At 40.1% G+C, this 15,000-nt stretch overlaps 1 protein-coding gene across 1 annotated transcript in view; it reads left to right on the forward strand.

Annotated features, from left to right (window-relative positions):
• The first annotated feature begins 168 nt into the window (after nucleotides 1-168).
• The window catches only part of LOC145397619 (band 7 protein AGAP004871-like), a 24,366-nt gene continuing 9,534 nt past the window's right edge, over nucleotides 169-15,000 (forward strand). The window contains exons 1-3 of the mRNA XM_080270660.1: nucleotides 169-274; nucleotides 4,466-4,538; nucleotides 10,078-10,160. Coding sequence (XP_080126786.1) covers nucleotides 245-274; nucleotides 4,466-4,538; nucleotides 10,078-10,160 — 186 coding nt within the window. The 5' untranslated portion in view covers nucleotides 169-244. The remainder of the gene's footprint in view (nucleotides 275-4,465; nucleotides 4,539-10,077; nucleotides 10,161-15,000) is intronic.

A 15,000-nucleotide genomic window follows, 5' to 3' on the forward strand; every position in this document is an offset into this window, starting at 1 on the left:
TTGACACCCCTTCAGTTCATGACAACCCCTTCTCTCTCTCTCTCTCTCTCTCTCTCTCTCTCTCTCTCTCTCTCTCTCTCTCTCTCTCTCTCTCTCTCTCTCCCCAAACCCTCACCATGGACCTATTCTCTCCGTGGAACTTAACTTTTTTCTCTCTCTCCCTGCAGCGGACGAGAACGATGGCGGTATAGGGGTGTGTGGGTGGATTCTCACAGGCCTCTCTTGGGTCTTGGTCCTGGCTACAATGCCCTTCTCCTTCTGCGTCTGCTTCAAGGTGGGTCTGAGGTCTGGCCTATGACTTAATCTGTTTGTCTGTCTGTTTATCTATCTGTCTAGCTGTCTATATGTCTGTCTATCTGTCTGTCTAGCTGTGTGTCTAGCTATCTACGTATTTATTTATCAGTCAATCAATCAGTCAGTCAACTAGTCATTCAGTCAGTCTGTCTCTACCTATTTATCTATCTATCTTTATCTGTCTACCTACCTACCTGCCTACCTGCCTACCTACCTACCTACCTATCTACCTACCTACCTACCTGGCTACCTACCTACCTACCTACCTATCTGTCTGTTTATCTGTCTATATGTATCTTTCTGTATCTACCCAGACGCCTTAATCACGTAAGGGGTGGCCATAAACAAATCGCCTCCGTGTCGCCCTGTCCCCTGCCATTTCGCTGCCCTCCCCCCAACTTATACCCCCCTCTCTCACGTGCATCAATCTGTTTACCTGTGTTTAATTAATGTTATACTGGCAGTTTACCTTTTTGTTTAATTCAAAATTCGTAAATGAGACGGAAAGGGAGTTTTGAAAATTAAAAATCAATTCTCTTTTTGCATGTCTGAAGAAACTAATATATATTCGGTAGGCATACGAGAAAAAAGGCAAAATAATACACAAACTCCTTTTATTTTAACTTGGCCTAAAATTGCCATCTCTCCATCTTGAATGCTGAGTTGTAACAATAGGCTAGGATAATGCTAGTCACGAAGAAGTGCTATAGGGTATATTGAGCCGTAGTGTTGTCTTTTTCTGCCACTGAGCTACGTGAAATAAGCTGCAAAAGGACGAAAATCTGGGCCAAGTTAAGGTGAAATGAGTATGGCATCTCAGTTTTTCCAGTTGTATTTGTCTATACTCCATTCCATAGCACTTCTTCGTGACTAGCACCATATTCTAGCGTTCGTCTCCTCCCAAACCTCAGCATTGAAGATGGAGAAATGCCAGCTTTACGCCAAATTAAAGTGAAAAGCGTATAGGAAGACGTTGTTTGGTTGAAGGCTCTAAAGGGAGAAAAATTACTGGCCTCTGATTGGCTGAGACCCCCTGAGAGGCACCCCTGGGGACCAATCAGAAGCGTTGTTGTTCCTTTGTGTAGAGGTGTGCATAGTCGTTCTTCATTTTGAGAGAGAGAGAGAGAGAGAGAGAGAATTGGCTGAGGAGCTGATAATGAAGGAGAGATTAACCGATAGAGAATTGGATGAAGGAAGGAGAGAATGGTGTCCCTTCCTTCCTTCCTTCCTTCCTTCTATCTTCATTCTTTCTTTGTTTTTTACTTCCTTTCTCCCTCTCCCTCCCTTTTTTCCTTCCTTCATTTTGCCTTCCGTTCCTTCCTTCCTTTCTCCCTCCTTCCTTCCCTTCCACACTGCTTTCATTTCTATCTTCCTTCCTTCCTTCCTTCCATCCTTCCTTCCTTCCTTCCTTCCTTCCTTCCATCCTTCCTTCCTTCCTTCCTTCCTTCTTTCATTCATTCATTCAATACACTTGTGCGCGAAGTGAGCAGATATATTTTGCTCTACGCTCGTGTGTGTGTGTGTGTGTGTGTGTGTGTGTGTGTGTGTGTGTGAGAGAGAGAGAGAGAGAGAGAGAGAGAGAGAGAGAGAGTATTTGCTATCGATTGATCCGACGAATTCGAACACTTAATCACCTATAAAAAGAAACATTACCAACATTCACTAAAATGACCACCAGTGTCTGAGTTCGAACCCTGGACCTTTGGCACATGAGTCACCTGACGGGGACGCAACCGACATAGACACACACTAGATGGCCAGATAGATAAATAGATAGATAGACGTTACGGCACTGTCTCATGGCGCCCCTAGCACTCCCCCTCTCCCTTGTAAATATAGCAGCGTTTATCTGGGCCAGGGAAAGGTCGAGTTGGTTCACACAAAGAAATACCATCAATAATTCCACACCAGTCCTGTTTTTAGACCCCCCCTGATCGCTGCCTGGTGTACTGGTATTGTTTAGTGAGTGGAGCCGATGGTATGGCCTGGTATTTTGACATCTGGAAGGGACGTAGTGGTATATTTTGCTAAGACACTATTTCTTACTTCCACACCACTCTTGTTTTTAGACCCCCCCTGATCGCTGCCTGGTGTACTGGTGTGGTTTAGTGAGTGAGGCTGATGGTATGGCCTGGTATTTTAACTTCTGGTAGGGACAGTGTGGTGGTATATTCTGCTAAACCCAATTATTGTTTTAGTTTTACTGATCAGACTTTGACTCGTCGTAGTAAAGACCTTGAAAGTAATCTCTATCGATGATTTGCAGTCTTGATCCCTCCTTTATTCTTGTCTTTACTAACTAAACGATTTTATTTAGCATAGGGAAGGAGTTACACTTTAACCATACCTCTGCACTACACTTCACATCACCACCCCACACCTCACCACACCACACCACACCGTGTAGGTATCCGGCGCCCCCTTGTGGTAGACAGCGCCTCACCAGCGTCGGATCTGTGTCCTTATCACGGCGAGGTGCGGGGAAATATGGGGTGTGGCTCCCGGATGGACGCCGCAGCTGCTCCACCGGGGTGCACAGTGCCACCAAGTGTAGGCTCCGGACACATACATGCATGCATACATACATACATACACACATAAATACATACAGTACATACATACTGTACATATACATACAAAATACAACATACATACATACATACATACATAGGAATAATGAGAGAAGTGTGATAGACTGTTACGCAGACAGATAGATAAATAGGTTGATAGATAGATAGAGATAAATTAATTGGTAAGTATGTAGGTGGGTAGGTAAGTAGGTAGATAGATAAATATATAGAGAGGTAGGTCGATAGATAGGTAGATAGGCAGATAGGTAGGTAGATAGATATATAGATAGGAAGGTAAGTAGGTGGATAGATAGATAGGCAGGTAGGTAGGTAGACTGACAGTGGATCAATCGCCAACAGAAACTAGCTAAGGGATGGACTCTGAATAACTTAGAATCGCCCAATCGTAAATCAACAGAGAGAGAGAGAGAGAGAGAGAGAGAGAGAATTTAAACACTCAATAACCTGCCACTTAAATCGAGAGACAGACAGACAGACAGACAGACAGACAGACAGACAGTTCTAAATCTCTATGCACAGACAGACACGTTATTGATCTCCGTCTCCCCCAAAATCAGAGTCCCATTCCCCCTTCACTACGGTGGTGGTAAAGGAAGAACCGTCAATACTGAATACTCCCTCGTCTCCCTTAACCCACGTCGCTTTTTGATTTATCCATTTGTCAGACGGATTTAATTAAGACAGAACCGTCAATATTGAATACATAATCCATCAAGAGGTGACTCAGATACTGGACTACTTAACCTAGACAGTAGTAAGACAGTAGAAACCACGGTCACCCCCAGACTTACGGAGACTCCCCTAACACCATTTCCTTAGCGATTCATTTTTGGACAGGGCTGGGTAATATCCTTTTGTACGTTATTTATGCAGAGTATGGTGATATTGGAAGGATTCATGTAGTACAGAAGAGGACAGTAAGGTATAATAAAATAAATCGCTTAGGAAAAGGTGTTGGGGAGCTTTATGCAGAGTTTGGCGATATTGGAAGGATTTATGTAACACAGAAGAGAAAAGTAAGGTGTAATAAACATAATAAGCCACTTAGGGAAAGGTGTTTGGGAGCTTTATACAGAGTTTAGCGATATTGGAAGGATTTACGTGATACAGAGGACGACAGTAAGGTATAATAAAATAAATCACTTAGGAAAAGGTGTTAGGGAGCTTTATGCAGAGTTTGGTGATATTGGATGGATATATTTAACACTGAGAACCGTAATAACCAAATTAATAGCTCAGGAAAAGATGTTAAGGACCTAAATGCAAGAGTATGGCGATATTGGATGGATTTATGTAACACTCTCTCTCTCTCTCTCTCTCTCTCTCTCTCTCTCTAAAAAAAAAAAAAAAAAAAAAAAAAAAGTAAGTGAAACGTGGGTAGCAGAATCCGTAGACTTTCACTGCCAATTACAGTATTCATTATGACTCTCTCTCTCTCTCTCTCTCTCTCTCTCTCTCTCTCTCTCTCTCTCTCTCTCTCTCTCTCTCTCTCTCAGACACATACACTTTCACTTCCTCACATTCACTTTCTCTCTCCTCCCCAGGATCACTCTCTCACTCGCTCACTTTCTCACTTTCAGGTGGTGCAGGAGTACGAACGTGCAGTCATCTTCAGGCTGGGGCGGCTTCTGCAGGGCGGCTCACGGGGGCCAGGTACGCACTCATTTTCACCTCATTTCCACCTCATTTTCACTCATTTTCGGTCATTTTCACTCATTTTCGGTCATTTTCACTCATTTTCGGTTATTTTCACCTCATTTTCGGTCATTTTCACTCATTTTCGGTCATTTCCACCTCATTTCCACCTCATTTTCACTCATTTCCACCTCCTTTTCACCTCATTTTCGTTCATTTTCGGTCATTTTCACCTCATTTTCACTCATCCACCTCATTTTCACCTCATTTTCGTTCATTTTCGGTCATTTTCACCTCATTTTCACCTCATTTTCGGTCATTTCCGGTCATTTTCACCTCATTTTCATTCATTTTCATTCATTTTCACCTCATTTTCATTCATTTTCGGTCATTTTCACCTCATTTTCACTCATTTTCACCTCATTTTTACTCATTTCCGGTCATTTTCACCTCACTTTTATTCATTTTCACTCATATCCACCTCATTTTCACTCATTTTCACCTCATTCTCATTGATTTTCGGTCATTTTCACCTCATTTTGATTCATTTTCACTCATTTTCACTTCATTTTCACTCATTTCTGGTCATTTCCGCCTCGTTTTTGCCTAGTCTTACCTCATCTTCACCTGATGTGACTCATTTTCACTTCATTTTTTACTCGTTTCATTTTTACCCAAGTTTCAATCATTTCCTCCCAGATTTTTTTCATTTTTCAACATCTTCATCAGTTCATGGCCATATTTACTCATTTCCACCTCACTCATTTCCACTCATATTCACCTCACTCATTTTCACGCATTTTTTTTCTCATGTTCACAGTATTAAAGAAATGCCATTGTAACTTGATAACTCTTTTTTTAGCATATTAATTACCACTGAGGAATAGTCTGTTCTCTGATAATGCTATAACACTTTGATAATTATATAACACTTTATTATAACACTTTGATAATGCTATAACACTTTGATAATTATATAACACTTTATTATAACACTGATAATGATATAACACTTTGATAATTATATAACAGTTTATTATAACACTTTAGTAATGATATAGCACTTTGATAATTATGTAACAATTTATTATAACACTTTAGTAATAATATAACACTTTGATAATTATGTAACAATTTATTATAACACTTCGATAATGCTATAACACTTTGATAATTATATAACACTTTATTATAACACTTTGATAATGGTATAACACTTTAGTAATAATATAACGCTTTATTATAAAACTTTGATAATGATATAACACTTTGATAATTATGTAACAATTTATTATAATACTATAGTAATAATATAACACTTTATTATAACACTTCATAGTAATAATATAACACTTTATTATAACACTTTAGTAATAATATAACACTTTATTATAACACTTTGATAATTATGTAACACTTTATTATAACACTTCATAGTAATAATATAACACTTTATTATAACACTTTATAGTAATAATATAACACTTTATTATAACACTTTATAGTAATAATATAACACTTTATTATAACACTTTATAGTAATAATATAACACTTTATTATAACACTTTATAGTAATAATATAACACTTTATTATAACACTTCATAGTAATAATATAACACTTTATTATAACACTTTATAGTAATAATATAACACTTTATTATAACACTTTATAGTAATAATATAACACTTTATTATAACACTTTATAGTAATAATATAACACTTTATTATAACACTTTATAGTAATAATATAACACTTTATTATAACACTTTATAGTAATAATATAACACTTTATTATAACACTTCATAGTAATAATATATAACACTTTAATATAACACTTCATAGTAATAATATAACACTTTATTATAACACTTCATAGTAATAATATAACACTTTATTATAACACTTCATAGTAATAATATAACACTTTATTATAACACTTTAATAATGCTATAACATGTCCATTTATAAAGAAGTCATTTTAATCCTCTATTTTTATTACTAATGCACATACGTATAATTGTGTATAATTATAGGAAGTAAAGCCAATGTAGGTATTTTGATATATATTGTAACTGTTTATAACTGAATTACTGAAATGTTATATATATTTAGCCGCTTTGATCTCACCTGACGGATCCATAACCCCCCTTACCAGCTCCATTGACGGCCGATTTGACTAGTAACCAAGGAGACTCAGAGGATGGCCAGAAATTTGACTAGTAACCAAGGACACTCACTGTATGGTGTATTTTTGACTAGTAACCAAGGAGACTCATTGCAGGGCATACTCTTAACTAGTAACCAAGGAGACTCACTTTATGGTATACTTTTGACTAGTAACCAAGGAGACTCACTGCAGGGTATACTCTTAACTAGTAACCAAGGAGACTCACTTTATGGTATACTTTTGACTAGTAACCAAGGAGACTCAGAGGAGGGCCAGGTGTAGTCACTTTGGAGCATAAATTTGGCTAGTAACCAAGGAGACGCACTAGGGGTATTGTTTGCCTAGTAACCAAGGAGACTTCGAAGGCCAAGTGCAGTCAATTTGAAGAATAAATTTGACTAGTAACCAAGGAGACGCCAGATGAAAACAGACTGACCATAATAACTATGATCTTATTATTTTTTATCTATTTATTTGAATGGGGTTGTCTTTAATTTTCAGAGCATTGCCTGGTGGAGAGTGAGAGAGAGAGAGAGAGAGGGGGGGGGCAACGAAGAGAGGAGGAGAGGGAGAGAGAGCTATGGGGAGAGAAACTGAAAACGATGAGAGAGAGAGAGAGAGAGAGAGAGAGAGAGAGAGAGAGAGAGAGAAACAGAAAAAGGAGTAAAGAAAGAAAAATGTAATCATCATCATTATCATCATCATCATTATCATCATCATCATCATCATCATCATCATCAAGAAATATATCAACTACATCTTTATCATTATCATCACTATCATCACCAACCTAACCTCACCACCCCATTATAACCCCCTCCAGTCATCACCACCATCATCACAACCACACCACCACCACCAACCCTGACCTCATCACTCATAATCCCTCCAATCACCACCCTCACCACCACCGCCACCATCATACCCTCATCACCTTTACTATATCATCCTCCTGTTATCATCATCACCATCGTCACCACCCTAACCCTCACCACTCTTTTATCTTACTCACCACCACCACCCTCACCAACGTACCCTCACCACCTCACTACATCCCCCTCCACTCATCACCACCACCCTAACCTCACCACTCATATCTTCCCAACTCACCACCACCACCATCACCAACGTATCCTCGCCACCCCACTACATTCCCCCTCCACTCATCACCACCATCCTAACCTCACCACCCCACTACATTCCCTCTCCACTCATCACCATCATCACCACCCTAACCTCACCACTCTTTTTATCTCCCTCAGGCATCTTCTTCATCCTCCCTTGCATTGAATCTTACTCAAAGGTTGATTTGCGAACGAGTGTGTTTGACGTTCCACCGCAAGAGGCAAGTTCCGCACGCAGCAGCCACCTGACTCCACTCCTGTTCCACTCTCCTAGCTTTGTTCCGCTGTTCTGTCTCTTTGTTCAACTGTTCCATCTCTTTGTTCCACTGTTCTATCTTTCTTCCACCTTTTTCTCTCCTTGTTCCACTGTCCCATCTCATTGTTCCACCTTTTTCTCTCTTTGTTCCACTGTTCCATCTCTTTGTTCCATCTTTTTCTCCCTTTGTTCCACCTTTTTCTCTCCTAGTTCCACCGTTTTTCTCTATTTGTTCCACCTGTACCTTGTTCCACTCTTTTCACTAATTAATCCTCTATGTTTCTTTCACCTTTGTTCCACTAAAGTGTTCCACCTTTCCCTTTCTGTTCCACCTTTTTCTCTCTCTCTGTTCCACTAGTTCCATTCCACATTCCGTCTCATCTGTACATTGTTCCATCTTTTTCCACTGGCTGTTCCACCTTCCACCTCGTTCAGCCAATTTAGTTCCACATACTCCACTTCCCTCCACCTATCCACTCTTGTTCCACTGATTGTTCCACTTCTAGTACCACACTCTTATTTTTATTCCTCCACATACTGTTCGTTCCACTTGCTGTTCCGCCCCTCTCTCTCTCTCTCTCTCTCTCTCTCTCTCTCTCTCTCTCTCTCTCTCTCTCTCTCTCTCTCTCGATTCTTATATTACTCCACTTTTAGTACCTGTTCCACCTACTTCGTTCCACCTGTTCTAGTTCCACACACTCTGGTTCCACTCTTGTTGCACTCTGGTTCCACTCACTCTTGTTTATAGTTCCACTCTAGTTCCACTCACTGTCCTATTTATTCTCCACCCACATTATAGTCCATGAACTGTTCCACCTGCTTTGTTCCACCTGTTCTAGTTCTTCTCACTCTTGTTCCACACACTTCTGCGAATCCTTTGTTCCACCTACACTAAGTCCACTAATTGTTCCACTAACCTAGCTTCCAAATCGAGTTCCACCCAGTCGTGTTCCACTTTTGTTCCACTGGTAAAATTCGTTCTAGTGTGTTTTTTCGTGTTTTTTTTATTGTTTTTTGTTTTTGTTGTCTTGGGGTTGCTTCTGTTTTCTGTTTGGAGCATGAGAGAGAGAGAGAGTAATGTGTTTGTGTGTGTGTGTGTGTGTGTGTGTGTGTGTGTGTGTGTGTGTGTGTGTGTGAGAGAGAGAGAGAGAGAGTTGTGTGCATCATGAGAGCAGCACCCACACTAACAGTCTCACAACACCTCCAGTCTCTCTCCGTAGCAGCTCCTGACATCATCTCTTCGGTCGTACAGTCTCATGTGTAGAGTAGTGTTTATCACCTCTTAAATATACCCTGCCCTGCCCTGCCCTGCCCTGCCCTGCCCTGCTTTGCCCTGCCCTTGTTTTAAAGACTGAGGGACACATATCCTGTCCTCACCTAACCTAACCTAATCTGCACATATTTGACCTTGTCCTTACTTTCCACACTCGCCTCACAGTCATGGCATTTTCCAGTCATATCAAATTAACCTAACCTAACCCCTCCTAACCTATCCTGTCCTAAGCTGTCCTCTTCTAGCTTATCCTCTCCCAGCCTAGCCTCTTCTAGCCTAGCCTCTTCTAGCCTAGCCTCTCCTATCCTATCCTAACCTGACAACCCTAGCCTTACCTACCCAACCCAAACCGACCCAAATCCAACCAACCCAACTCAACACCACACTACCCTCCCTCATCCACCCCACCTGCAACCTAACTTACCCTACCCTACCCTAAACCTACTTCTCCTCCGTCTCTTTTCTACCTCACCCTACCCTAAACCTACCCTACCCATCTTCCATCTCTCCTCTACCCTACACAATCCTATCCACCTTCAACCTAACCAACCCTACCCAAAACCTAATCTGTCTCTCTTCCATCCCTCCTCTACTCAGCTCCAACCTACCCAGCTCTACCCTAAATCTAATCTACCCCTCCTCCATCCATCCTCTGCCCTACACCACCCTACCCAACGCGTAGGGTGGTGAGGCTAGGCTACCCCAGGCTCACACACACATGGCATTTTGCAGGCATATTTTTCACGCTCCCATGCATAGAGTCATACCAAAAGGTGGATCTGAGGACTGTTACCTTTGATGTCCCCCCGCAAGAGGTGGGTTTACGTGGTCTCTCTCTCTCTCTCTCTCTCTCTCTCTCTCTCTCAATATAACACCCCCCCCACCCCACCCGAAGTTCCATCCACTCCAACCTCTTCCCATGTTGCTTAACAAGACAAGAGTAATTTATAACCCCACTTAGTCCTTAGCCATCAGCGGCCCTTTTTACTTCAATGACTTTATCCAGCTTAGTAAAGGGACTAATGAAGCCTGAATATAAAGGGCGCCGCAGACAATCAGGCGGGAAGATGGGGCACAAATTATACCTGAACTGGTTGGTTTGTGCAGACATCTGAACAAACAGACCTGGATGCATAAGTGACCCCACGATACCTCCAGGGTGAGCTGTCGTACCTAAGCTGAATAAAGTCTGGAAATAACAGGTGCTAAGAGAGACATTAGCAGGGTGAAGTGCTTATAATCTTGCCCTCCCAAGGACCTCATAAACTCCCAAGTCCTCTTTATAAATCTGGTAATGTCTCACTTCCTCTCTTGAACATCTTCCGTCGCAGATCAAGGCTTCTTCTCTTTAATTTCCTCCTTGTGTTTACTCTCCAGTGCTTCCCCGCTTCTCAGTATGGAATATAAGTGCCCCTTTGCCCCTCCCGGTGCCATCCAACTACTGCTGCTAAATGCCATGTCACGCGACCCAACACACACACACACACACACACACACACACACACACACAGTTAATGCTTGGATGTCGGGTGGTGGAGTGTGTACCGAGCCGACTGTGTATGATGCTGCCTTTGTCTTGTGTTTTGTGGAGACGGCTTAACAGAGTAGTAGTAGTAGCAGTAGCAGTAGCAGGTGTAGTAGTAGCAGTAGTAGCAGAAGTAGAAGTAGTAGTAGTAGCTGTAGTTTAATATTAATGTGAACTCGGTACACTGCTGGCTGAAGTTGCCCCCCTCCTGCAGTTCACCTTCCTCCCTATCCCTCTCCAACACCCCTCTCCACATTACTATACCCTGTTCACTGTAACTTGGCCTAAAAATGCCATCCTTCCACCTTGTATGCTGAGCTGTAGCAAGAGGCACTAGAATATGGTGCTAGTCACGAAGATGTGCTATGGCAAGGATGTAGAGCCATAGCATTGTCTTTTTCTGCGACTGAGCTACGTGAAATAAGCTGCAAAAGGACGAAAATCTGGGCCAGGTTAAGGCGAAAGGAGTATAGTAATGACAGGAGGGAGCCAAGATGTTTTCCCCCCTCCTCCCCTCGCAAAAGTTGTCAGAGCCGTCTCCAGAACACACAAGAGGGGAGAAAACTTTAATCCATCCATCATTTTCTCTCTTTCTCTAAATTCCCGAGGTCTGAGCATTGATGAGCCAAATTCTCGTTGGCATGGTAGATTCCGTGACGCTTTTTCCTTAGCGATTTATTTTTCGTATTAGATTTCGTGACGATTTTTCCTCGGTGATTTATTTTCGTATAAAATTGTGTGATGATTTTTCCTTAGAGATTTATTTTGCATATTAGATTTAGTGACATTTTTTCCTTAGTGATTTATTTTTCATATTGAATTTCGTAACATTTTTTCCATAGCGATTTATTTTGCTTGTTAGTTTTTGTGACGATTTTTCCTTAGTGATTTATTTTTTCATATGAGATTTCGTGACAGTTTTTCCTTAGTGATTTATTTTTCATATTAAATTTCGTGATGATTTTTCCTTAGCGATTTATTCTTCATATTAGATTTCGTGACACTTCGTACCGAATTATTTTTCATATTAAATTTCGTGACACTTTTAGCGAATTATTTTTCATATTAGATTTCGTGACACTTATTCCTTAGCGATTTATTTTGCACATTATCCCCTAGCAATTTTTTCTATGCCATTTGTGCCTTTGTAGAATTGAAGTAGTTGCATTGGTGAATTAACAATGGAATTTGTTGTGCTTCCTCCATACCATATATAATTTTTTTTTTTTTTTTTTTTTTTTTTTGGATATGACACACTAACAGTCCTTCCTCTTCCATTTTTTTATCTATCTGTCAATTTATCTATTTAGCTGCGTCAGTAGTAGATAATTTTGTAACTCGATAGATGCGAATTCTTTTGCCTGTTACACATTAACATTCTTGCCTATTTCAGTTGGATTGTTTTTTTCAGTCTGTAGTTTGTCTCTGTAATTTTGAGGTGTGATGAAAATGTCCTGAAATTGGTCTGAAATGTGATGAAAATAGGGTCTGAAATTGGTCTGAAGTGTGATGAAGAGATACTGAAATTGGTCTGAAGTGTGGTGAGAATCTGAAATTGGTCTGAAGTTTAGTGAACAGATTCTGATATTGGTCTGAAGTGTGATGAAGAGTTTTTGATATTGGTCTGAAGTGTGATGAAGAGATTCTGAAATTGGTCTGAAGTGTGATGATAATAGGGTCTGAAATTGGTCTGAAGTGTGATGAACAGATTCTGAAATTGGTCTGAAAGTGTAATGAAATGGTCTGGAAATTGGTCTGAAGTGTGATGATAATAGATTCTGTAATTGGTCTGAAGTGTCATGAAAATAGGGTCTGAAATTGGTCTAAGAAGCTTGTAAGGAGTGGCAGGTAATTCGTATCATTGCCTATAAACCATCAGCCACTCTAGTTTTTTTTTTTTATATACAAGGAAGAAGGAACCCAAGGCCAAGAACCCTCAAAATTTCTCCCATATACCTTCTTGCCATATATCACCAGGTGGCTAAAAGTCATTGAAAAAAAAATCCAGTCAATCCCAATAAATCTGTAAGTGGCGGGAACTTTGAAAAGAGAGAGAGAGGGAGAGAGAGAGAGAGAGAAAGAAAGAAAGAGGTATGCGTATCCTGGAGGGAAGTAATTTAATAGTGATAATTGAAGTGTCTCATATATATATATATATATATATATATATATATATATATATATATATATATATATATATATATATATATATATATATATATATATAAAGTTTGTCAGCCATTGTCGCAACTTTTAAAATCACACCTCAAATGGCAGAGTAATCGCAGCACTTTCTTGTGAGCGATTTATTTTGAATTTTATTTTTGCGAATGACAGAATGATTGTAGTACTTCCTTATCAGCGATTTATTTTGATTTATTTATTTATTTTATATATATATATATATAATATATATATATATATATATATATTTTTTTTTTTTTTTTTTTTTTTATATTTTGCGAATGACAGATTGATCGTAGCACTTCCTTCTGAGCGATTTTTTTTTTTTTTTTTTTTTTGCGAATGGCAGAATGATCGTAGCACTTTCTTCTGAGCGAATTATTTTGATTTTGGTTTTATTTTGCATTTTATTTTATTTTACTTTATTTTAGGAATGACAAAGTGATTGCAGCACTTCCTCTTGAGCGATTTATTTTGATTATTACATTGTTTATTTTACGAATGACAGAATGATTGTAGCACTTTCCTCTGAGCGATTTAGTGTGCATTTTACTTTATTCACTTAACGTTATTACCCTAGCGGTTTATTTTCCGTATTAGAGCTTCGTATTATGCCTCATCTGTTTAGTACCTATACAGTTTGCCTTAAAAAAACATAGAAAGGATTAGATTTATCCTTCCTTAACCCCTTCAAGCAAGAGGGATTCTGAAATTGAATGAAATCGTCTAAAGATAAGAATTAAAAAAAAAAAATCGCTTGTTTGAAGGGGTTAAGAACAGCAGGAAAGCATGTATTTTTTTCCCACACAAATATTCACTCTAGCATGACTGTGGATGGTTTAGTTGTGCCTTAGCAAACAAAGAAATCTATGCACATAACCAAAAATATTCACTTTCCCGTCTGTCTGGCCGAGCAAACCCGTCGCCCACAGGTAAGCAACGACTAGGTGGCCGTCCTTCAGGTATAGTACAGTACATACACATGTATAGGGATCCGGCGCCCCCTTGTGGTAGACAGCGCCTCACCAGGGTCGGATCAGGGTCCTTCCCACGGCGAGGTGCGGGGAAATTTGGGGAGTGGCTCCCGGGTGGACGCCGCAACTGCTCCACCCGGGGTACACAGGGCCACCACGCGCAGGCTCCTCGTCACTGGCTCACTCTAGCTTGTAAAGTGTTTGATAGAGGCATGAGAAAAAAAAATGGAATGTTTTATCAATGCAGTTTTTAAGATATCATGGACACTGCTTATGTTTTTCTCCGTTTTCTTTTTCGTTTGAGTTGGCATGGCGTTAGAATATGAAAAATAATGTAAACGTGATTGTAAATGTTTGTAAATGGTCTCTAACTTACCCCCAACACAACATAATCTATCCTGACTCACCCTAACATCCTAATCTGTAATCCTAACTCAACCCAGCCCAGCCTAACTTAATCCACCATCCTAATCTGTAATCCTAACTTAATCCACCTTCCTAATCTGTAATCCTAACTTAATCTATCATCCTAATCTTTCATCCTACCTTCACCCAGCCCAGCCTAACTTAACCTAGCATAACCTGTCTAATTTACCTTCAGTCTCACTACTCCACACCTGACCTAACCCATCCTAACCCAGCCTAACCAAATCGAACCCATCCTAACCCAGCCTAACCCATTCTAACCCAGCCTGACCTGTCCTAACCCAGTCTGACCTATCCTAACCCAGCCTAACCCATCCTAACCCAGCCTAACCCACCCTAACCCAGCCTGACCTATCCTTACCCATCCAAACCCAGCCTAACCCAGCCTAGCCCACCCTAACCCAACCTAACCTAACCCCATTTTGTCTTTCTCTCAATGCATGTTTCTTTGTGACCCGTTTAGCTCTTTAAATCTAGCTCTTTAAATTTAGCTGTTAGAATATAGCTCTTTTAATCTAGCTCTTTAAATTAGCTCTTTAAATTTAG

Source organism: Coenobita brevimanus, chromosome 42 (genome assembly GCF_032717465.1).
Source record: "Coenobita brevimanus isolate Jiangsu-jjx chromosome 42, ASM3271746v2, whole genome shotgun sequence".
In the NCBI taxonomy this organism is placed as follows: domain Eukaryota; kingdom Metazoa; phylum Arthropoda; class Malacostraca; order Decapoda; family Coenobitidae; genus Coenobita; species Coenobita brevimanus.